Source organism: Pseudorasbora parva, chromosome 15, assembly GCF_024679245.1.
Source record: "Pseudorasbora parva isolate DD20220531a chromosome 15, ASM2467924v1, whole genome shotgun sequence".
Lineage (NCBI taxonomy): Eukaryota > Metazoa > Chordata > Actinopteri > Cypriniformes > Gobionidae > Pseudorasbora > Pseudorasbora parva.
This window is the reverse complement of record NC_090186.1, coordinates 31938987-31961927: the sequence shown is the minus strand read 5'-3', so window position 1 is coordinate 31961927 and position 22941 is coordinate 31938987. Positions and strand designations below refer to the sequence as shown.

At 36.9% G+C, this 22941-nt stretch overlaps 3 protein-coding genes across 3 annotated transcripts; 1 reads left to right on the top strand and 2 right to left on the bottom strand.

The window, feature by feature from the left end:
- Positions 1-54: 54 nt before the first annotated feature.
- On the bottom strand, positions 55-1982 carry il17a/f3 (interleukin 17a/f3). The gene is made up of 4 exons (XM_067417785.1): positions 1858-1982; positions 1566-1644; positions 615-823; positions 55-471 (listed from the first exon to the last, which is right to left on the bottom strand). The coding sequence occupies exons 2-4, from the start codon at positions 1578-1580 to the stop codon at positions 228-230; spliced, it is 468 nt and encodes a 155-aa protein (XP_067273886.1). The 5' UTR covers positions 1581-1644; positions 1858-1982; the 3' UTR covers positions 55-227.
- A 5379-nt stretch (positions 1983-7361) lies between these two features.
- On the bottom strand, positions 7362-18866 carry mcm3 (minichromosome maintenance complex component 3). Its single transcript, XM_067417783.1, has 17 exons — positions 18676-18866; positions 18399-18511; positions 17533-17741; positions 17309-17439; positions 16655-16893; positions 16421-16529; positions 15387-15540; positions 13236-13367; positions 12914-13122; positions 12580-12754; positions 12214-12337; positions 11833-11983; positions 11571-11711; positions 10747-10859; positions 8740-8825; positions 8330-8414; positions 7362-8171 (listed from the first exon to the last, which is right to left on the bottom strand). The coding sequence occupies exons 1-17, from the start codon at positions 18748-18750 to the stop codon at positions 7973-7975; spliced, it is 2445 nt and encodes an 814-aa protein (XP_067273884.1). The 5' UTR covers positions 18751-18866; the 3' UTR covers positions 7362-7972.
- Positions 18514-21634, top strand: paqr8 (progestin and adipoQ receptor family member VIII). The gene is made up of 3 exons (XM_067417784.1): positions 18514-18571; positions 19796-19849; positions 20529-21634. The coding sequence occupies exon 3, from the start codon at positions 20558-20560 to the stop codon at positions 21632-21634; it is 1077 nt and encodes a 358-aa protein (XP_067273885.1). The 5' UTR covers positions 18514-18571; positions 19796-19849; positions 20529-20557.
- Positions 21635-22941: the final 1307 nt, after the last annotated feature.

Here is a 22941-nt window from a genome sequence, read left to right as displayed (position 1 = left end):
TTATAATATATTGTAAATACATGGAATAATATATTGATGGTATTATACAATATATTGCAATCGCTTTCTTGTATTGTAATATATTGAAGAATATAAATATTAAATCCTATATATGTGAATATATTGCCTAAATGTATTACATGATATTTTCCAATATACTGCAATATATTTTTGTTTCGTTAGGATAATACAACAATATACCGGTACATAATTAAAACAGTTTAGAGCTAATTCTGAAGCACAACTTTGGGTAAAACACATGTACAGCCTAGACTAACTATTTTAGTCTCGAGTTTAAGGTTGTAGTGCATCAAGTTTTTGCCCTTCACTCTCTTCAGAACATTGATCTGGTAGTAGATGGGTTTAGACTCCAGTCCCAAGTCTTCCTCACCATTTTCAGTTATACACCCTCTTTTGTCACATTTTGCTTCAGAGATTGTCTGTGGGATTCGTGAATCGTCAGATGAAGTTCTGAATCGAAAGAAGAAGCATTTATAAAAATTCACAGAACAGCCTATTGTAATCAATGAATCAAAATGACCCAAAACTACTCTGAATCATTGGTACGATTCACATAACTGAGATTCAAATAAACAATCAGATCAAAGACTCACACATATGTCCATGGTGACAAAGATCTGCTTGGACACGGGGAGGGAACCGTTGCGATGTTCAGAGTGGAGTCCAGGATGACCCAATGTTTTTTCTTTTTACATTCAGCACCTTGACATTTCCTTTTCCCTTTAGACTTTTTCTCAGAAGAATTACATTCTACACCTAATATAAGGGTGAGCAGGAAAATCAGCAGCACAGCTCTGAAAACCTGAGGAGATGGAGACAGTCCTGAAACATGTCCTCTGAACTTCTGTTTTGATATTATTCATTTTACCCTAAACAGCATTCAGCCCTTAAATATATTAAGATCCATTTTGAACTAACCATAAACATCTTGCAACAATGACACTGAATTATGAGACATTATACTGCATATACACTCCAAAAAAAGAGCTTAATAAAACATTTTGTATAAATCTTTATGGATTAAGGGAATGGGCTATTTCAGTTTATGTGATTCGTGTTGATAAATCAAAATAAAAAAAACAGAAAATGTTTACATTTATGAATATGAATCACATAATATAAATTGTCCATTCCCTTTTTCCATTAAGATTTATACAAAATAAAATCATTTCAAATTCTCTGTCCATTATTTGAATAATATATAAGTATTATTCAATTCAATTTGATGGAATTTTACAATTGAAATTTGTAATATATATATATCTTTAAAATGTATAGTTATTGAATTTAATGTCAGTTAAGCATCTTTATTTACATAATTGAAGTGGTGCCTATCCTAATAACTCAACAAAAGAATCTATATCAACAAATTTAAAATAGATACAATATCATTATAATCCTCCAAAATGAAAAACAACCTCCGTAAATGTATCTAGTCACTGATGAATAGAAAGAAAGAAAGAAAGAAAGAAAGAAAGAAAGAAAGAAAGAAAGAAAGAAAGAAAGAAAGAAAGAATTTGAGTTAAATGAATTGGTTAACTCACCAATGAGAGCTGCATTTTCAGAATAAAAACTGCATCTAATCTGCTTCTGTTTATATGGGCTGGTGAGAAACTTCCTGATCTTGACGTAGATAAGGAGACACATGTAAAGTACAGTCATCTTCAGATCACTGAAATCCCTGACAATGTAGACCAACTTTCAATGCATTTATTTTTGTGATATCAGTTTTTTTTTTTCAAAATGTGATAAATAATTTAGTTCATAAGTAATCTAAAAGCAATCAAGAAGTAGTCAAGAATACATTACGGAAAAACAGTCATCTAGATTACCAACCTGTAATCAGTAGTGGACTACAAAGTGCACGTAATCTGCGCAGCACTTGCTATTCTTGTTTCACTGTACATTTAAAACGGACTCTGTGCTCTCCCGCGTTCTCATGTCTCACCCACATGCACATCAGTAGACTTCTTCTGAATAACAAATTTGTAGACCAGCAGTGCACTTTGCACTTTATATGGGTCAACAGCTTTGACAGGATATGTTGATTATGTTCTGAAAGACTGGTTGTGCTGATATGTGAGACAAAGTGACCCATATTTATATATATATATATATATATATATATATATATATATATATATATGTATATATATATATATATATATATGTATATATGTATATGAACTCATTCACATGTTGGTTGTTGCCATGCAGATAAAAAAAAATTGTTTTGCTTTATAGCAAAACATATGCTAAGTCTAAACTAAGTGTGTCTTGATTGCCTTTTGAAATATTTGTTTCATTGTCTTCAATATTGCTCAACTATTAACATTTCTGTACAATGTAGAGATACCTTCCAACAAAACTAGGAAAACTCAAATAGAATTTAAATGATAATACATTTTAATTAGCCATGTCTTATGTTGCACAACATAACCTCTTGCATTTAAAACCTGACAAGAATTTTGTTTTAGGCTGAACCTGATTTTACCAAGTATACATGTTCATGGATCTTCATCTTTGCTGATCCTAGAACAACATTCCAATCAACCAATCAGATTCGAGGGACAGATTTGGTCCAGGAACATACCGGTAACTTACTTGGAAAAATCACATCGACTGTGTTTTAGAGCAGGTTCATCAGTAACAAATTCACCTTAAAGGGGTGAGGAATTGAGAAATCAACTTTCCTTTGAGCCTTTGATATATAAAAGGTCATGGTAATATAAGAATATCCTGTTAGTTTTAGAGCTGAAAACTTCCTTGTTAGTAAAAGGAAAGCTTTTATAGACACCAGCCCTAAAAAAGAGCTCTAAAATCTCTAAAAGCTCTAAAGAGCTCTAAAATCGCATTAGAATGGTGAAACGCCGCCTCTATGTGTACGCTGCTTCTGTAGCCCCGCCCACTGGCTCGTGGAGCTAAGCTGATCGCGTTACCGAGCAATAAACACGCCGAAGATAGCAAGATAATCGTTTCTAAACACTGGATTTGCAGACATATTGAGATTAAACAATCCTGTGCCTTCTATATTGTATACGACAGGAATGGTGCAGCACACTTACAGTGTGTGAGTAAAAACGCGATAGTATTGCATTGTTAGAGATCGTACTGATTATGTGTATGTGACAAGCCTAACAGAGCATACCAGCACGCTGTCACAGGCTGGAGAATCCCTTATTTGTTGGTTCATTGTGATTCGAGATCAGACTCCCAGGGGTCGCAAACCCGAGGGAGGGCTGTGTGTTTTCCAGACGGCAGGGCTGGACTGAGGCTAAAATTCGGCCCTGGCAAACCCAGCTGATTCAGCCCATGAGTTCCCTGTGAATGTTTTTGCTGGGGTTGGGGCCTTAAATTGGAGTAAATAAATAAAATTAGGACAATTACAAATAATGATGTATATTATCGAATTTGCTGCAAATGCAGATAAACTTAATATTGTTTTTTTTTTGTCACAGAAATGCACCTGACAGTAAAGCACTGATGATTTTGAGCTAAGATGCAGTAAAGTAAATTTACTTATTTTAAATGCTGTCATCATTTACTCACGCTCGTGTAATTCCAAACCTGCATGACTTCCGTGAAACACAAAAGATGTTTTGAAGAATGTTGGCAACCAAGCTATTTTGGTTAGGCTACCATTTGAATTTTGTATGAACAAAAAAAAAACAGACTCAAATTATTTTATTTTATGTTACACAGAAATAAATTCATTTAGGTTTGGAATGACATCAGGGTGAAAAAAATATCACATTTTTGGGTTGAACTACCCCTTTAAAAACAATCATATTTTTCAAGAGTTAACACAATTTAAGTAAGACACTGATATCTATCTTTCATGAGGCTATCACTGAATTATAATTTAATTAAATTTCATTAGAACTATTAAAAAGTTCATAAAATTTTTACAGAGGAAAAAAAGCATTGTCCTTATTTCATGGGATCCAGGCTTTAAAGCTGTTTTAGACTGTGATTTAGGCTGTAGTTTAACTGGTGTTAGATAGTGAAATAATATTCATTCTTGATCTCTGTTGTGTTTGACAAGCGCATGTGTGTGTGTGTGTGTGTGTGTGTGTGTGCGCGCGTGTGTGTGTGTGTGTGTGTGTGTGTGTTTGTGCGCGCTTATATACACCGATATGGCGGGCCAAGTATAAAAAAAATCAATCAATCGCAGGAATACGTTTTGAGACTGAGCCCCATCCGAGAATTATTCCAGCTGCTGCTTTCAAAACAATCCCTCCCTCATGTGAACTGACAGAGGAGTAGACATGTGGCGATTTTCGATAATGTGATTTATCACGATAATGAATATGCACGATATTGTTATCGTGGGCACTTTAAAATATCGTAAATAATAATTTATTAACAATTTATAATTTTTTTATAATGCACTCAAGAATACTTTGCCCATCAACCGTATAAATGCTCAACACCGCTGTATTCTGCGTCAAAGGGACACGCGCTCAGATATAAACAAGCCCAACGTGCGTTTGCACATGACTGAACCTGGACTGAACCGGTGAAGGAGACGCGCTGCTGAAGTGCCGCTCAGTGACAGCAGAGGGCGCTGATGAACTGCAGAATGCAGCCGGTTACCCCGGAAACCCCGCAAACAAACAAAAACCACGTGTAGTTTTTAAAACAGCCATTCGTTTTTGTAATCTCAATGTTGTTCATCACAGCACCAAATACTTAATACTTAAAGACTTAATAGGCTTTAACATTTTATGTTTTAATCTGGACTACAACCCTAATAATTAGAACTGTTCTAATTATTTGTTATTGTTCAGTATAACTTTGAGATACGACTTCATTAGTTAACATGTTAATTCATTATTACCAAACTGACAATGAAAAATACTTATAAAGAATTAATCATTCTATGTTAATTTCTTAGTTACTTTTTAATAACATTAAAATCAAAATCAAAATAACTTTTAATGGACCTAAGATAAAACTAACAATGATCAGTATTTCTTAACTAACATTAACAAAAACATTATACTTTCTGTACCAAATGTAGCTATTGCTCAATCTTAGGTAATGCATTAAATAATCAGACCTTATTGTAATTTGTAAGCCTACCTGTTGTTCTTTATAGCCTAATTCTTTTGCACTTTAATCTGTTTGAAAATTGTACTTTTACAGCTCTGAAAAAAAATCAAGAGACCACTTAACATTGATTTCTCAATGAGGCGTCTCTTAATTTTTTTCCATATATATTCCAGCTGTATATATTTTTGGTGCATTATTGTATTTAATTCAGTTATTTTTGTTCTTACAAAAATAGTTCTTAAAGCTGTTATGCTATGGCAACACTTTTTTTTTAGCAACTTATTTAAATATCGTGATATCGTATAATATCGTATATCGTGATAAAACTTCATCAATTAATCGCAGCATGAAAAATTGATATCGGCACATGCCTACAGAGGAGTTGAAGCTCATTAAATATGCAAATCTTCTCCAATCCTAGCTGTGGGCATTTACTTCCAAGTCTCCAGTGCGGCACGCCCATCAAAACCCAGCGTTCAGAACGACAGCCTCAAAACCAGTGTAGAAAATAGCCTATTACTTATTAGTTATGTTTTTGAATGTAACCAAGTAAATAAATAATAATAAAAAATAACCTCAGACAACAGTATTTTTTAAAGCCAGTCTATGACACCTTTAATACATTAACACCTTAAAAATAAAAATATATATAATTTGTTAACTTAATTTTAAGGGATTCACCCAAAAATGAAAATTGTCATCATTTACCGACCCACAAGTTGTTACGAAACTGTATGAATTTCTTTCTTCTGCTGAACATTTTTGAAGAATATGGGTAACCAAACAGTTGATGGAAACCATTGACTTTCATAGTATTTTTTCCCACCCATACTATGGAAGTCAATGTCATCAATTGTTTGGGTACCAATATTCTTAAAAATATATATATATATTTTATATATATATATATATATATATATATATATATATATATATATATATATATATATATATATATACGGTAAGCAAATGATGACAGAATTTTCATTTTTAGGTGAACTATCCCTTTAATAACTTGCATAATATGAGCTAACAATGTACAGTATTTCTTAATATATTAAAGTGGGTTAATGTTCATTTGTAAATGCACTATTGTTTGGTTTCAGAACAGATTAATATTCAATAACACATTAAACTGTAAATCAAAAGTGACAGAAAAGGCATTTAAAATGTTTATAATTATATTACAAATAAATGCTGTTCTTTTAACATTTCTGTTCATTAAATAATCCTGAAAAGAAATATAACCTGGTTTCCACAAAAATATAAAGCAGCAAATCATTATATTAGAATGATAAGCTGAAAATTCAGCTTTGCTGTCACAGAAATAAATTACATTTCAAAATATATTAAGTTGTTTTAAATATTTTAATATTTCACAATTTTAGTTTATACTGTATCTTCATGTTAACCATTTCATTGCCTAACACTCATTAAGAGCACTTGATGTAAGGGTTACAGTTGGCAATTCGATGTAAAATGTTCCCGCAGGTACACCAACTGATACTTGCAGCACTACACATACGCAATGCTCTTGCACTCTCCACTAATTTCAATTTAGGTCACTTAAGTGCTGACTTAGTTCTTGAAACAGTACGTTCCAGCAGCCAACACAAGCACAACCACAAGCATATGATAACATCTCCTGAGTCATTCTAAGAAATTTACAAGCTGATGAGAACATTATTGGAGTGTTTTAAGTTGTATGGCATAAGAACCAGTTGCATAACAGGATGGTTCACAAAAAAAATTAAAATTCTGTCATTTACTAACCCTCATGTTATTGCAAACCTTCATGTCATCTTTTTGTCCATATAATGGAAGTCAAACGGGGTCTTCAAAACATTCATGTTTCTTCATGTTCCAAAGGAGAAAGCAACTCATACAGGTTTGAAACGACAATGTAATGAGAATGAATTGCGTTCAATTACATATCTTTTTGCAACCATTGCTAGGGGTTCTCCAGCTCCCACGCAAACAGAGGTTACGATCATCAGTTCTGAACAGCCGGGAAGCCGGACAGCAATGAGAGGCATCTCGAAGCATCTGCATGCTCAAGTAGAAAGGTTTATAAACGAGGAGCCGCACTTTGCATTTAAATCATCATTTGCTCTAAATCTGTGAGAAAATCCAGTCATAATGGTACAGACAGACACTGAAAGGGCAATGTGGGCAAACAGTAGCTATAATGACTTGGAATGTCTGAAGCATGACTAGTTTGAGGTTATGTGGCTTTCTGGTGTTGCGCAAAAGAGCAGAGATTCATAAAATGCTAGATCTGGATGTCTATTTGTACATTAAGTATATTGTAGGAAAATATAGTCAATAAGAATACGAAAGTGAGAAAATCTTTTTTGTTTTTGCTTTTTATTGACGGAGGCAATAGACAGGAAGCAAAATTATTGGGATGGGACAGGGGGAATGGGTTCGAGATAGGGCACAGACCGGATTGAAAACTGCATGGGCATGTGCAGTTTTTTTTACATTTTCAGTGGTCAAACTCATCTTTTTAACAATAAATCATTATTTACAAGTTGTCAAAAATGGTCCAAGCTATTCTCCAAAAAAAAAAGAGAGAGAGAGAGAGAGAGAGAAAACAAATTTCTGTAGAACATTGACCAGGTCTAAGAACGGTGATGAACATGAAACAAATGCATGTTGTAAAAATGTCTTGGAAAGAATAAAATGTAGCTTTTTAAAAGGAATTTGTACGTATGTATAAGCATGAGCAAAATGTACAATATGATGTATTTGAGAGAATCCTTTTTTTGTTTGTTTTTTAATACATGCATATGTATGCATGTACAAATATGAAATTTAACATTGCACACATATTCAAAAATCTTCTGAAACAAATCTGAACTTTATTTCTTCAGGTATTCTCCCGAAAACACCTTTATATAAGGAAGATGATGTCATCAGCCACCATAACCTGGTTGTCGTCCTGCATGCGGGCGAGAGCGGCGCGGACCTCGGTTTCATTAAACGGTGACGGGCTGCTCTTGTTGATGCTCTCCATCAGAGCGATCATGCCCACTGACTGAGCATGAGCAGAGCGGAACACCTCCAGCAGTGCGGTTTTGAACTCCTTCAACCTACAGTAAACGCACACATTTTGCATCAGACACTGATCATCTGAAACAACCGGCAGACCTGACAGCGATGCAGTTTCTGTTTAGAACTTAATCAGAAACAATACTTCAAAAGAATGTGGATACAAAAAAATCTCAGCAGAAAAATCCTGAACACCTACCTGTCATCAGACAACTCGGTGTGACCGTTCTGATCAGGCGTGTCCATTGGCTCCTCACCCTGCCTTGCAGGAGCTGGGGACTGAACTGGGGGGGTTGGGGAGGGAGGGGTGCAATAAATCAGCATTATATATGCATTGTGATAAATTATATTTTAAATATGATTCAAATATCTTAATGTTTTGTATTTAACTTAAAAAATATATTTAAAGCTTGTTTATATTTTAAATAAATAATGAAATTGTGTATCTTTTAAACAATTATCTAGAATTAATTTAACCCAATTTAACTTTTATTTTAATTTTGTGTTTTTTTTTAAAGTGTGATAATTATTTTAAAAATGATTTACAATTAATTTAGCATTTAATTCAATATTTATAAAATATCTTTAAAATTGTTGGGTTTAACTTACTTTGTGGTATGTCAGTCTCAGTATCAAAGTCATAAGGGTCATATGACTCGCTGCCCTGGGATGGTCTGCGCTCAGAATTGCGCCTCCTACAGGACAAAGAAAAGACTTTCATTAGTCAACGCTTGCTCACCCAGTTGGCCACCAGGGGGCATTGAGCTCTCATATATTACTTCCAAAATATTGGATTTCGTAGACATGATTTCCTGCATTATGGTGCGTTTGAGGCCAAGTCTCTTGTCTATACCAATAAAAGAACTCAAACCAGTCAATACCAATATTCTAATAAAGAAAGACAATATTAATTTAACTGCCATAGAAATCAAAAGCTATACTTTATCATAAAGCTATGCTATAATAAGAAATAATATATATTTTTAGCAAAGTAAGAACTAATACTACAACTAAGAAACAAATGTGTAGGCTAAATAGTTGCACAAGTCAGGATTAGTGTAAAAATGCGCGTTAAACTCACAGCACGTGCTGTGATGGAGCGCAGCATTCTGAACAGAAACGGTCTGGGCCATGAGCTGCTCGCTGCGACAGCACTGCACTTTGCTTAACTAAATATTTTCGTTTCAAATCCTTTCGTTTAAAAGTGGACATTTCAAGCTTTCTATACGCATATTTCTCATGTCTGTGAGGCAAGTAGCCTGCTTAGTTTCAATTTATTTGAGACGCGCTCCAGTTCATGAGCAATGAAAGCGATCACTCCCACGACTTCACTTATATTATACACTTCACTTCGATTATAGTCTTTTATTATACACTTATATTAAATTGAGGCAATTGGCCAAAGAAACCTTTATTCAAATGGAGATACAATTTGAAACAAAACGAAAGAAATGCTTTTTCTATACTAAATATACCCACCAAAATTATTTCTGACCCACTCGCATCTTTGCACTTATAATCAGATGAAATGTAAAAATAATTGTATAATATTTAAACATAAATATGAAAAAAACAAAAACATTGTTTAATGGCTACAATAAAGTAAGCTACAGATAAATGTCTGAGCTGGATTTGAGCAAACATTTTTTTTACCGGTGAGCGGTTCATGAGCGCAGCTGAGTCAAGTCAACTTTATTTATATAGCACTTTTACAATGAAGATTGTTTCAAAGCAGCTTCACAGTGTTAAACAGGAAAATATTGCAACAAAATTCTCTTTCAAGTCTTGTGCTTTAACGGACAAACTCACACAAGAAGTATGTCAACATCTTGATGAGTATCCAAGCAGACATAGTCTGAATATGCCTTAAGTGAACTTTATACAGTTGAGAAAGACGACACATTTCCCTGTATTAGGTCTTAAAGGGACAGTAGCCTTTACTCTGTTTAATGTCAAACAAAAGATAAGGACATCACTCACAGCTCTTGATTGAATAGCTTTTGTAAGTTTAATAAGGATTCAGTTATTTCACATTTGATTACTTAATTTTATTTCTCTACCTAAAAACTAAGTTAGACCTACCTGAAAACCATTAGTATCTTTGCTCAGTATTTATTTGTGCTGCTGCTTGTAAGTTATTTGTTCTTATTTTCTTTATTTTTATTTGACAGTAGCCCTTTTTTCCCTGAACATAGCAAATACCGAACCGTACCGAAACCATAAACCTAAAACCGTGATACAAACCGAACCGTGAGCAATCTGTACCGTTACACCCCTAGCGTAACATTTGTATGGGGGTGCCACAAAATTAGAACATTTTCAAAGGGTGCCATGAGTGAAAAAAGGTTGGGAAACACTGGCTTAGAGCACCTTTAAACACATTAAAATTGGGGCGAAATACTGTAAACTAACAATTTTATAAGGAATCATCACCTGATTTTAATAATGAATACACCAGTGTTCGTGGTTGTTCGGTTTGATTTCTTTTTTAGGAAATCAACTGACAAAGACCTTTATAATGTAACATTAAAAAAATCATACCAATCCCAAACTTTTTATAACTTGGAAAATTCATAAACATTGACTTTGTCATGCTATTGTGGAATGATACTAGACCTTTTTCTCTGTGGTCGAGGTGTTTCTTGTGCTTCATCCTCCTCCTCCTCCTCCTCCTCTGATTCTGCATTCTGTCCTCCATTTCTAGAGCGTTTACGTTCCTTCTCCAAAACCTGAAGAAGGGGAAATAAGTGTAAAAGATATTCATTTAATTGACAGGAAATTTCTAATGGATTTAAATCAGGCACTAACAGAAGTACTATGTTAAAAAGTAAAAGCTCATATCTTAAAACACCAATGTAAAGGCTAAATGTAATCAGATATTAGAGAATTCAAATCTATCCATTGTAGAGTAAACAAACGTGACTAATGAATGAGCTATTAGCTATAGCCGCTTTTCCACCGCCAGCCGAATGGTTCTTAAAAAGGTAAGGAACAGTTCCTGTTGTGTTTCCACTTGAGCCTGGTTCAGCAGGGCACGATTACAAACCGATCTCAGCCCGGAGTTCTCTGCACGGTTGTCGAACCTGAATCGTGCTGGTAGAATCCGTGAAGTGATGTCGCAACTCCGACTCTGTCACTTATCTGTTGCCTGGCTACCGGTTTCTTTGTAGCTGGCTAAGCACTCTATTTGAGTGACGTAAACACAAATGAAATCCTCCAAAACGCAGTCGCTACTTATTTCTCAAATTGTCTGTAAACTCTCGCATTACCAAGGCAACGACTGACGCTTTTGTATGACATTCCAAAGAGCGGCTGTTATCAGCCCCAAAGTGGAAAATGAAAGCGTAACAGCTGGCCTAGAGCAGAACGGAGTGGAGCGGTTACGCAACAAGAACCATTCGGCCTGAAGGTGGAAAAGCAGCTTATATTATTGAACAAACCTTCTTGAAATAGGCAAACTGCACAAGCTCCACAGCAACGTCCGTGTCCACCAGTTCCACAACTTTACTCATGCGAGCTTTGGCGTGAGCCGTAGAAAGTCGGATCAAAGTCTCCAGGGTTCTAGCAGTGACCGGCGACGTCTGAGGGACAAAACACAGCACAGATTGTTCAGATCAGTTATCTGAAGGCATGAGAACTTAATTTACTAACACCTGACCAGCAAAGCAACTCGGAACAGTTTATAAGCGCGTCCATATTCACCCGCGCAATGTCAGAGCCGAGCTGCTCCTGATTGCGCAGTCTCGAGTACTCCTCTGCAATGTGATTGGCTGCATCTTGAGTCAGAACAGGAGAAAGAGCCTTGGCGACGTGGATGTACTTCCTCATGAAGGCTTTACTCAACACTCTGTCCCTAAAACACACAATAAACATTTAGCTTTATAATAATGGGGTGTTCATATTTTCTATTCATCCAAAAAGTATTTTTTTTAAATGTATTACGGTTTCCACAAAAATATTAAGCAGAATTTCTTGAAAACGTATCTTAGAAAAGCAAAGCTGAATTAGCCTACGTGATTTGCATTAGTGAAGAAATCACAGAAGCTAACGTAAAACAAAAAACAAGTGGCCACTTCTCCATACTTTTTCTTGCTGCCATGGAGAAGCGGATTGTGTTTCTCATACACTTGTAGCTCCTCTTCTTCCTCCTGAACTACATTTGGGTCTTCAGTGGCCAATGCATCGATTGCACCACCAAGAGACAGAGCTGAAACACACAAACGCATGCGAGTTCAATAAACACTCCAGCACACAATACTTGCAACACAATTAATTCATAGCATAGAATATATAACATTTTATTTGACAGACAAATCTGAAGTGTGCAGTTTTTGATGTTAAAATTGATGCTCCATCTTCATGTAACCCTTTTTGGTGGCACTAACGGCACAGAAATGACACCTAACACAAAATATGTAGTGTAAAATACTCTTATCTATCAGCTTGTACCTGCTCCGTCCTGCTCATGGGGATCCCTGTAGCGGTGAATGCGCAAGACGTGGTCGGATACCTCACGGTCCTGCTCTGGGTCCATCTGATCCAGCATGATGAAAAGCAAATCAAAACGAGACAGCAGCGAGTCCTGCAGGCCGATGTTCTCCATGGGGGTCTTATACTGATTATACTGCAGATGAAGAGAGACAAAATCATAAACATGAAATGCTAGGAAAAGACCTTTTAAGTCTGATTTTTTGGACAACACTGGATGTTTATTACGAATAACATTACGAAATGATGCACAGATACAGATTTAAATTTTACCACAACCAAACGTAGCACTTACTCGACCATAGACGGGGTTGGCGGCTGCCAGGACGCTGCAGCGGGCATTGAGCCGAGCATGGATGCCGGCCTTGGCGATGGTGACACGGCCCTGTTCCATGACCTCATGGATAGCAGTGCGATCCATATCTGACATTTTGTCGAACTCATCAATGCAGACAACCCCTCGATCCCCCAAAACCATGGCACCAGCTTCGAGACGACGCTCACCTGAGAAACAGACACAACTTAACATGAGAAGAACAAACAAAACTCTGAAATAGGCAAACTTGTTATTAATCAACCTAAGGTTTCTTGGCTAGATTGTGTGTGAAACGCCGTACCTGTCTCTTGGTCAGTGGTGACGGCTGCGGTCAGACCCACACCCGATGAGCCTCGGCCTGTGGTGGGGATGGCACGAGGTGCAGTGTGCAGAACGTACCTGAGCAGCTGAGACTTGGCCACTGATGGGTCACCTAAGAAATAGAGAGTTTAAGCAGAATTGAAACACATCTTATGCATTTATTTATAATACTCATCTTTTTTTCAGCTAATATTTTTTGTTTTAAATCCATTTGGCAGGTTTTTCCTCAGAATCAGTTCAGATATTATTTGGATGACAATTTCATTTTTTTTTTTAAATGTATTTTTTTTTCCCCCCAGTAAATCCAGTAAGTGATGTTCTTATTAACAACATTTTGGGAGAAGCACGCTCAGATAATTAAACCTAATTAACTCTTTCCCCGCCAAACACAGAATTTTCCGTTATTTGTGAGAAAACGCTTCCAGGCCAATAACGGAATTTTCCGGGTTTCCGTGTTTTCACTGTCGGGCGCTAGGGGGCGCTATTGCGCATCTTCTGAATGAGAGTACTGAATCTCCTGATCAAAACACACGTGAGGAAGACGCAGTGAAACGAGCGATCGCATGTAATCATATGCATATTAAAAATAACGTGATCATCCTCATTAAACAGCATATGAATCAAAACTATCTAATGTTACTGAATGAAATGTGGACCCAGGACGAGCTACATGACTGTGTAAGCATTAGGGATGTTGATGGACTCGATCTACTCCATCTGTGTTTGATCATCGCTCTGAATCTGATCTGGAAATAGTCTTTCACAAAAATGACTTTGAACTTTTTGTTCAAAATGTTGCTTTTTTTATGAAAACTACGCATATTTAAGTGTTGATAAAAAAGGAATGCATGAAGCTAGAATAAAACGTTTTTTTGTTGTTGTTTTTTGTTTAAAAGAGGGTCAGCTCTTTTTTTGATATATTGCATGCTCAGATACTCATTAAACAAAATATTCTATGGGCTATTAAATTTTGGTGAAAATTGACAAAAACCCTGGCAGTGGCTGGCAACTTTTTTTTTTAACGCTGGCGGGGAAAGAGTTAAACACGAGTGGAGCACATCAAGCTAATCAACGATAAGAGGTGTGTATATACAGCAGATTTACCTTCTTTCGTTGACCATTTTCATTTTAGCATCCCTCCACCACCCCATCTCCTCACTTGATTCTAACAAACTCTTATTAGATGTCAACACAATCTATAATACACTTCAGTCCAGTTCTAGTATCACGGGGGGATACTCTGGGTTCGGGCCAAATTCTGAGCCCGGAGCCCTCCCCCGGACAGCACGCCAAATACACATAATCTTTACTCTATTTAATTTGATGTACGTGTGAACTCGTGAAACTGATAAATAGCGGCATCTGGTGGGTCTGTATAAAACAGCACCCAAACCAAACAGAACCTAAACCAGTGTTAAAGTACTGCATGTTCAATAGAAAACAGGTCAAACATTTTACTGGCCTATTAAAAATTGTACTGGCCTATTTAATAAAGTCTTATAAATCTAAACCTTTTAGTTTATATTTATACAAATATGCTTCATAACCTTAACATAGTACATTTCAATTATGTATTGTTACTTTTATTAATGTTTATAGGACAGAATATAAAATACCAATCGTTCTCTACAGAAAAGGTGTAAAAAAAATAAAAAATAAAAAAACAGGCTGCTATGGGAAATAATAAAATATTTCAGAGAAAAATGGGGTTTAAAAAAACGCAATATAATAATTACAATAAAACATTATTCTATAAAAATATTATTATTACTAAATAAATCATTTGACATGGTTGCCTTTATTATATCATGGTGATAATTTCTCTCAGAATATGAATGGGTCTTATAGGAAGGGGGCACTCGTAAGGTTGGGGCATCAAAAATATGTTTGCAACTTAAAATGATGACATATCCTACATGTATTGTAACTTATAAAGTTTATATATGATAATTAATTATATCAATATATCTCTAAAGAAAATGGCAAAAAAGCTTTCTACTTAAGAGTCTAATTCAGATTTATATAGTTATATAGTTCTGATGTCCAGCACAATGTGCGATTTGTAAATACGAAGCAGTCATTTTACCCTAAATGTCGCTCCTTATCTGTGAATATCTAATCAGGCAAATACCTATGAGAAGTACATTGATGTCTCCTCTAATGCGTGAGCCATTCTCCAAAACCTTCTCCACCCCTCCCAGAAGCAAACACAGGATGGCCTTCTTTATGTACTCATGACCATGAATACTGGGGGCCAGTGAGCGAGCCAACTGATCAAACACATTCTGAAGGAGTAGAAAGACAAATAATAATGCATTCATATTAGAAGAACAAAGACATACAATAACTTATAATTCACTTCATAAAATTTGTGGTTGTACTTTATGTTAGAGTAAGTGAACTTATGTTTACTTTAGGTTCAGGGTTGATACCTAGGTATTACTCAGTTATTGTCATTGCTATAATCAATCAATCAATCAACTTTATTTATATAGCACTTTTACAATGACGATTGTTTCAAAGCAGCTTCACAGTGTTAAAGGGTTAGTTCACCTCCAAAAAGAATCAAACGCCTAATGAATCAGTGAATCGATCAATGATTCGGGTCGCCAATGTCACGTGATTTCAGCAGTTCTGAAGCTCCAAACTGCTGAAATCACGTGACATTGGCGACCCGAATCTTTGATCGATTCACTGATTCATTGAGCGTTTGATTCTTTTTGGAGGCACATGGAGGAGAAGACAATGCTGAATAAAATCGTAGTTTTTGATATTTTTGGACCAAAATGTATTTTCGATGCTTCAAGAGACTCTAATCAACCAACTGATGACTACTTTGATGATGTTTTTATTAGCTTTCTGGACATGGACAGTGAAGTGGGCAATGACTGCATTATGCTCTGAGACTAAAATATAAAATATCTTAAACTGTGTTCCGATGATGAACGAAGATCTTACGGGTGTGGAACGACATTAAGGTGAGTCATTAATGACATCAATTTCATTTTTGGGTGAACTAACCCTTTAAACAGGACGATATTGCAACAAAATTTGAACTCTAAAATTAAGTGCTACCAAATGTGTCCAAATCTGGAATACAAGCCAACCAGTTAACTTCAGATGAGACATGTAAAGTTAAGTCAATATACGCTTCCATTATCTTACCTTTGAGCGAGATCTGCAGAAGCTCTTGATCTTGGCTACATCATCTGCAGAGAAGTAGTGAGCGACTTCTTTGCTCATCTGTTTGACGTGACAGGCGATCATGATGGTCCTGAACAAACACACAGGAGGGAAAAAGATATAGTAAGGCTTTGACATAAATAGTATTATTATTATTAATAATAGTAAGTCTATAATAGTATTTTTTTTAATGAAAGCCAGTTGATGCAGCTCTACCTGAAGGTGCCCGAGGTGAAGCCACCCTTCTTGCCGGGCAGACAGCGGTAGGTGCCGATGACCTGCGCGCGGTCCCCTGGCTTTATAGCGTCCACCAGGTCGTTGTCCAGGATGATGTCCACAGAGCGGGGCAGCTGACCGGCAGGGGCTTTCTCTGGCATCTCCTGCACTGTGATGGTCTGGTGGTCCTTATAGATGGACAGACCGAACTCAGTCTCCAGTGGATTGTTCTCCTCATCCTGAATGGATCAAATATAGACACAGAGGATTAATAATAATAATTATTGTTGTTGTTATTAAAATAACCTGACAATGAGAAAAATAGTAATTGTGGTATTATAAAGACCACAATTTTAAATTATTTAAGAATTAATAATAATATGAATAATTATTCTTATTACTATTATTATGATGTAGTAATAATAACAATGGTTATTATTACTAAAATAATTTGACATTGTTGACTTTATAATACCATATAATTTCTCTCACAGAATATTAACTGGTTTTATAGTAATATACAGCGGCCTATACTTGGAACTTGGAATGGGGTCCCCACACATCGATCATCTTATTTTGGACATCACGAGTTTGAAAACCCCTAGAAGTCCTGGACTCAGTATCTTTGTTTTAAGGTGGGACAAATTATAGTACCTTGGTGGGGTAAATGGCACTTGAAGGGAAGGCTTCCAGAGAGGTCAGATCCGTGTACTTGCGCTCCATAGTCTTCTTAGTGGCTGGGCAGTAGTGCACACTGCGTACTACTTTGGGACGCACCAAAGAGCCTGTGAATACAAGGAGAGAACCTGATCAATTCAATGTCCATGACATGCAAAATATCAAATCTTTCCAATGCATATAATTATGCTTGGACTTACATTTAGTGACAATGCCCTCCAAGCACACCATGTTACCCAGCAGACGAGAGGTCAAGGTTCGAGGGGAGACGTGTTTGTTGCCGAAGCTGCCCTCCAGGCCGATGAAGAACTCTTCATGTTGCTTGGCATAAGTGGCATCTATTGAAGCCACCAGATCTTTCAGGGCACGCTGGAATGCCACAAGCTCTTCAAAAGCATTATTCAGCAACCTGAGGCCCAGAAAAGCACTGTCACACTTGTAGTGGAAATTATTTTTGCTTTATGCAAAATGTATTTACTTTATATTATGTAGGTGTTTGCATGACTAGACAACTGAAGATGTTACATATTCTGCTGTTTCTTAAAAGTGTCTCCTCTTTTTTAGGCTTGGAGAATGAGAGATGGTCTTTCCCTTATATGGCATAGATCTTTTTTTTTTCTTAACAGGAAAACAGCAGGGTGAGGGTGAGTGATCTATATTAGGCAGGGGTGTCGGATTGGGGGTATAACCTGTACTGATTATCAGTGCCCCAAGGGGGAGTGGGTCCTTGAAAAGTCTAAAATGTATTTTATATAACCAGGACCTAGGTTAAGGAACACGGGGTCCATCTGGACTGCCTATGCATAGGGCTCGGGATCTTGAAGACATGTGGGTTTGGTTTTCTTTACAAATCACCACTAAACAGTTAACATTTCCACACACTTCACATTATGTTAAACTGAAATGTCAAAATATGGAATACATATAGGTATAGTTAATATATCCCTATGCTTGATAATGTTTATGTACTATAAGGTTGGCTTATAGTTTAATTATGCATGTGTACACCGTAAAGTGCAAGTAGAAACAAAAAGGTTTTTTTATTTTATTTTAAAGTTTAACATACTTGGCTGCTCGCTTGTCGTTGCGGCGGCGCAGGTCGTTGAGGTTCACAATGAGTCTGGATTTGTTTTCGCTGATCATCTGTCGTACTTTGCTCTGATAGATGCCCTGGTCTTGCTGAAAACGTTAAAAACCCAAGAAAAAGTTGTCAAGAAACGAGCACAAAAAACGTTTCAAGTAAGTTACATTATGGTTTATGAGAGTGGGCCTTTGTTCCATAGACACATTAACTTCCAACAGTTTAACAGTTAATAATCAAATAATAAATGCGTTATGCTTACATCATCGTCAAGAAAATCCAGGTAATCCCTCTGTGCCTCCCTCAGTTCCTGATCGTCCAGAACTTCAGCAGCCATTTTTGTGTATAGCTTTAAAAAGTGTTAAGAAATGCTCAGTGCAGAACACCTCGTGTCGATTGCAGCACTGTTGTGTGTCTTTTCGCGCCACCGGGCTTCTCTCGCAGTGGAACCCGGGCGCTGATTGGTCAACTCACCAGTGACTCATTAACATATTCTGTCTCTTGGGTAGCGGCGTCCAATTAAATCCATAGACTCGAGATTCGCCCGGCCCTCTTGAGTGTTTCGCGCGAAAAGAGAACCGGTGCTGCGCATGCGTTCACAACTACAGATGCCGCATACGCGGACTCGGAGAGTTGTTTTGGTCGGAGCAGACAACAAACATGAGCCCATGCTGTTTGCTTCTTTAAGTTTAAGTCACTATTGCCACTCAGATAGTCAGTAAATCAAATGTAGCCTACTGTTTATCAAAGCATTTGATGATATACAAAAGTTATATATATACCGTATTACAAAGTAGGCTACAGAGAGGAAAATATACATCCGTTGTATGAGTACCACGTTTCCCAGTTATGATATGTAACATTTTAAATAGATGTCTACATGTCTTGTATAAATAATAGTATTATAACAATGAATAGTAGCCTACTTGTAAAGTCACCCTCTCCTGATAAGCAAAACGGGAGTTGTTAGGCAGAACGACACCTCACCATTCACTTTTAATGGGCACAGTAGCCTAAATCGTGAACCTGATTTGACTTTTTTTTCTAATGCATTTTCTTCTGGGAAAATAAGTCTTCAGACATCACAATATTGGCTATCTAAATTTTAATCTCGTACTGTGATATTTTTGAAGTTGTATCTCTTTTTTCATATTTGTGCTTTTTGGAACATTGAACTGAATCATTTTTGAATCTGAACTGAGTCAGAGTCTCTTCAAACATGAGTGATGATTAGTAGCCCAGGCCCCGCCCAAATTCACAAAGAGCAGCCGGCACAACAGGTCTCAGTCGAAACAGATCAGTTGCCTAGGCTATAATGCACAATTCTGGGAATCGAATTTAATGTTTCGGTTGATATGAAATCTCTTTTATCTTTTAAAAAGTGAATAGTGACGCCTGGGAAGATTGAAGAGGGAATTTCAACAAGTGCCGCACAGGTGAGGAACTATATAAACGATGATATAAACTTATTTTTCAAAAGGAGAAATAAGGATTTTCTTCTTTATTCACGTATACAGAAAGTTCCGGGATTTTATAAAGTGTCACATAGCCTATTGATTTTTTTTATTTTTATTCATGATTTTTTTATTGCTTTTACAATTAAATATACTAAATTAACTGTTCTGTCTATTTTAAATAGTTCTGTATAGTGTGGTTGCAGTAGTCTATTGAGGTGGCTTTTAACTCCCAGAATGCATATATAGTTGATATTTGCTGTCTCAAAACCTATTAAACTCCCTATTTAGACAGCATTTTAGACATTATATATATATATATATATATATATATATATATATATATATATATATATATATATATATATATATATATATGCAACATTAATCTATAGAGAAATCATCTATAACCCCAACAGTGCTTTCTAGGTATTGCAACATTTTCAAGACACAGCTAGTGGTTTAACATTGAGAAGTTCTATGGCAGAGCACAATGTGAGTACTTGGCAAACACAATGATCAATTCAACCAGGCCAGATATTAACTTATCAAGTGTAAGAGGTTTAGTTCAGCAAGAACTGGCTCTTTGTCTGGCAGATATGAATCATGGCATTTTGTCAAAATAAGTTATCCTCGTGCTGTTTTCTGCTTCTCGTTTCAGCTAATTTTTGTCATTGATCCAGTTTCACCATGCCAAGTGGAGTTTGGAGCCGTCTTAGTACACTGACACTGAGTAGGCCTATACAGCAGCTGGGTCAGTTACCACACTTGTCGAACTGGTTGTCCCGTCTACCTTTACCTCAAACCACTGTACTCGCCTCTGATGTGCCAAGCCTATTCCGTGAGCCCTACATCTTGTCAGGCTATCGTCCTGTGCATCAGGAATGGCTGAGCTACTTCTGTAGCCTCTTTCAATGTCACAACGAGTCGCTCAATGTATGGACACACCTGCTGGCGATCCCTGCTGTTCTACTCCGCTTTTCTTTATTCGCAGGTGCATGGGGGCTGACGCTCAATGTGGCGTCTTTGCCTCTGTTTTTGTACGTGTTGTCATCACTTATCTACCTCTGTTTCAGCGTTGCCGCCCACCTGCTGCAGTCACACTCTGAGCTTGCCCATTACTCCCTCTTCTTCGTAGACTATGTTGGCGTAGCAGTTTACCAATATGGCTGTGCACTAGGCCACTATTTTTACTGTTCCGAGCCAATATGGAGACACAGCCTAGTGGGAGCGGTGTTTCTACCCTGTGCTGCGGTGCTGGCCTGGTTGTCCTGCGCCAGTTGCTGCTACGCCAAATTCCGTTACCGTCGTCCATACCCCCTCCACCGAAAGATCTGCCAGATCATTCCCACCAGCCTGGCATACTTGCTCGACATAAGCCCTGTAGCGCACCGCTTGGTCACCAGATCTTGGGACGAGCCAGTGTTGGTGTTTCACGCCCTGCAAGTGGTGTTTTTTGTGTTATCGGCTCTGTTTTTCTCTTGCCCAGTTCCTGAGCGCTTTTTTCCAGGGAGATGTGACATTGTGGGCCACGGACATCAGATCTTCCACATTTTCCTGGTCATGTGTACTTTGTGCCAGCTTGAAGCAATGTTTAGAGACTATCTGGTGCATGAGCAGTCTGTAGTAGATGTGCATGGAGAACACTTCATTTTACTGGCTGGAGGATCGTTCTTCTTACTGGGGTTGTGCTGTGTTCTGACTGCAGTTCTAATGAGAGGAGCGGTGCAAAGGCAGCTGAAGAAAAAAGACTGCAAAAAATTTTGAAAAGATTTTACAAAACAGATTTGCTTAGTTATTTTGCTAGTTCATGTGTTCATATGTTCACATTAAAATTATTTTTATTTTAGGGAATTTATTATGAGAATTGTGATTTCTTTCTTTCTTTCTTTCTTTCTTTCTTTCTTTCTTTCTTTCTTTCTTTCTTTCTTTCTTTCTTTCTTTCTTTCTTTCTTTCTTTCTTTCTTTCTTTCTTTCTTTCTTTCTTTACTTTACTTCAAAAGTCCCACAATCACATTCTGAAATCCCACACTCTCAGAAAAAAATGGTAAAAGGTGTCAAAATGGTACCTTTAGGGGTACAAAAGCTGTCACTGGGGCAGTAAAAGTTCCCTGACTATTACACAAGAATAATTGTAGTTCCTAGTCATATCTGTCTACACATTTTTTCTGTCGGTTTTAGTACACAGTGTAACTACACATCATCACAACATATAGTCAAATGTTGGCATTATTTTGTCATTTATTGAGCATTACGCTAAATGCGTTTACGTCTAGTCTTTGTGCTAAGCTATAGCGGTGGGTGTGTCAGACAGTTATGGCACGCACGGAGATGAAAATGGTATGTATGGATTATTATCTAACTCCGGGGGATACGGTGAATAAGCTCAAGTACCAAAAAATCGGCATGCATGTTCCTTTAAAGTACATATGTACCCTTTTTGTGGGGTAAATAAGATGAAACTTTTTAATCCCCATGCAGTGACAACTTTTGTACCATTTTATCAGAAATTGCAGATATCAGCCTCAGGGAGGCATTTTACTTTTACCAAATACTTTCACAAATCATATTAAACGTAAATAAGTGGGGTTTTCCCCACAAAATTAATTCACTGCTGAGGATAATCTACCACTTAGCCGACATTCCTGAGATCCAGTAGCTACTGTATGAGTTTGACACAACTGGCCTATTTACTTGAAAACTTTGGAGTCTGGGACAGGAGGTTTTCGAAAGCAAATTAAGGGGTAAAGCTGGATTTGGCCTGAATAAGAATGAGAGAGAGAGAGTTGTAGGGGTTGGGGTTAAGGAGAACAAAGAGGCCGTTTTTATTTTGCACTCAGTATAGTCAGGCAATGGTGTGGAGGAATGGGTCAACTCTTGTTTGCTCAAGAACATTGATACAGAACATTTACCCTCTTCATACAATAGAAATTTCATCTTCAGGCCAAAACAAGAATGTCCTGCTTAAATCAGGGTGTTATATACTCTGTTGTATTTGTATTACCGTTTTGTTTGGACCGCAAAAAAATAAAGTTCTGGAATGTATTTACTGTACTTTCTTCCTCCTCTGTACT

Coding starts and splice junctions, on each gene's coding strand:
- paqr8 (XM_067417784.1), top strand. CDS start 20,558: ATGCCAAGTGGAGTTTGGAGCCGTCTTAGTACACTGACACTGAGTAGG.
- mcm3 (XM_067417783.1), bottom strand. CDS start 18,750: ATGGCTGCTGAAGTTCTGGACGATCAGGAACTGAGGGAGGCACAGAGG. Junction 16,530..16,654: donor TTCACCTCGGGCACCTTCAG/GTAGAGCTGCAT, acceptor GTGTTTGTTCAG/GACCATCATGATCGCCTGTC. Junction 8,826..10,746: donor CCTCGACCACAGAGAAAAAG/GTCTAGTATCAT, acceptor TTTGTCCTGTAG/GAGGCGCAATTCTGAGCGCA.
- il17a/f3 (XM_067417785.1), bottom strand. Junction 472..614: donor TTGTCACCATGGACATATGT/GTGAGTCTTTGA, acceptor CTTTCGATTCAG/AACTTCATCTGACGATTCAC.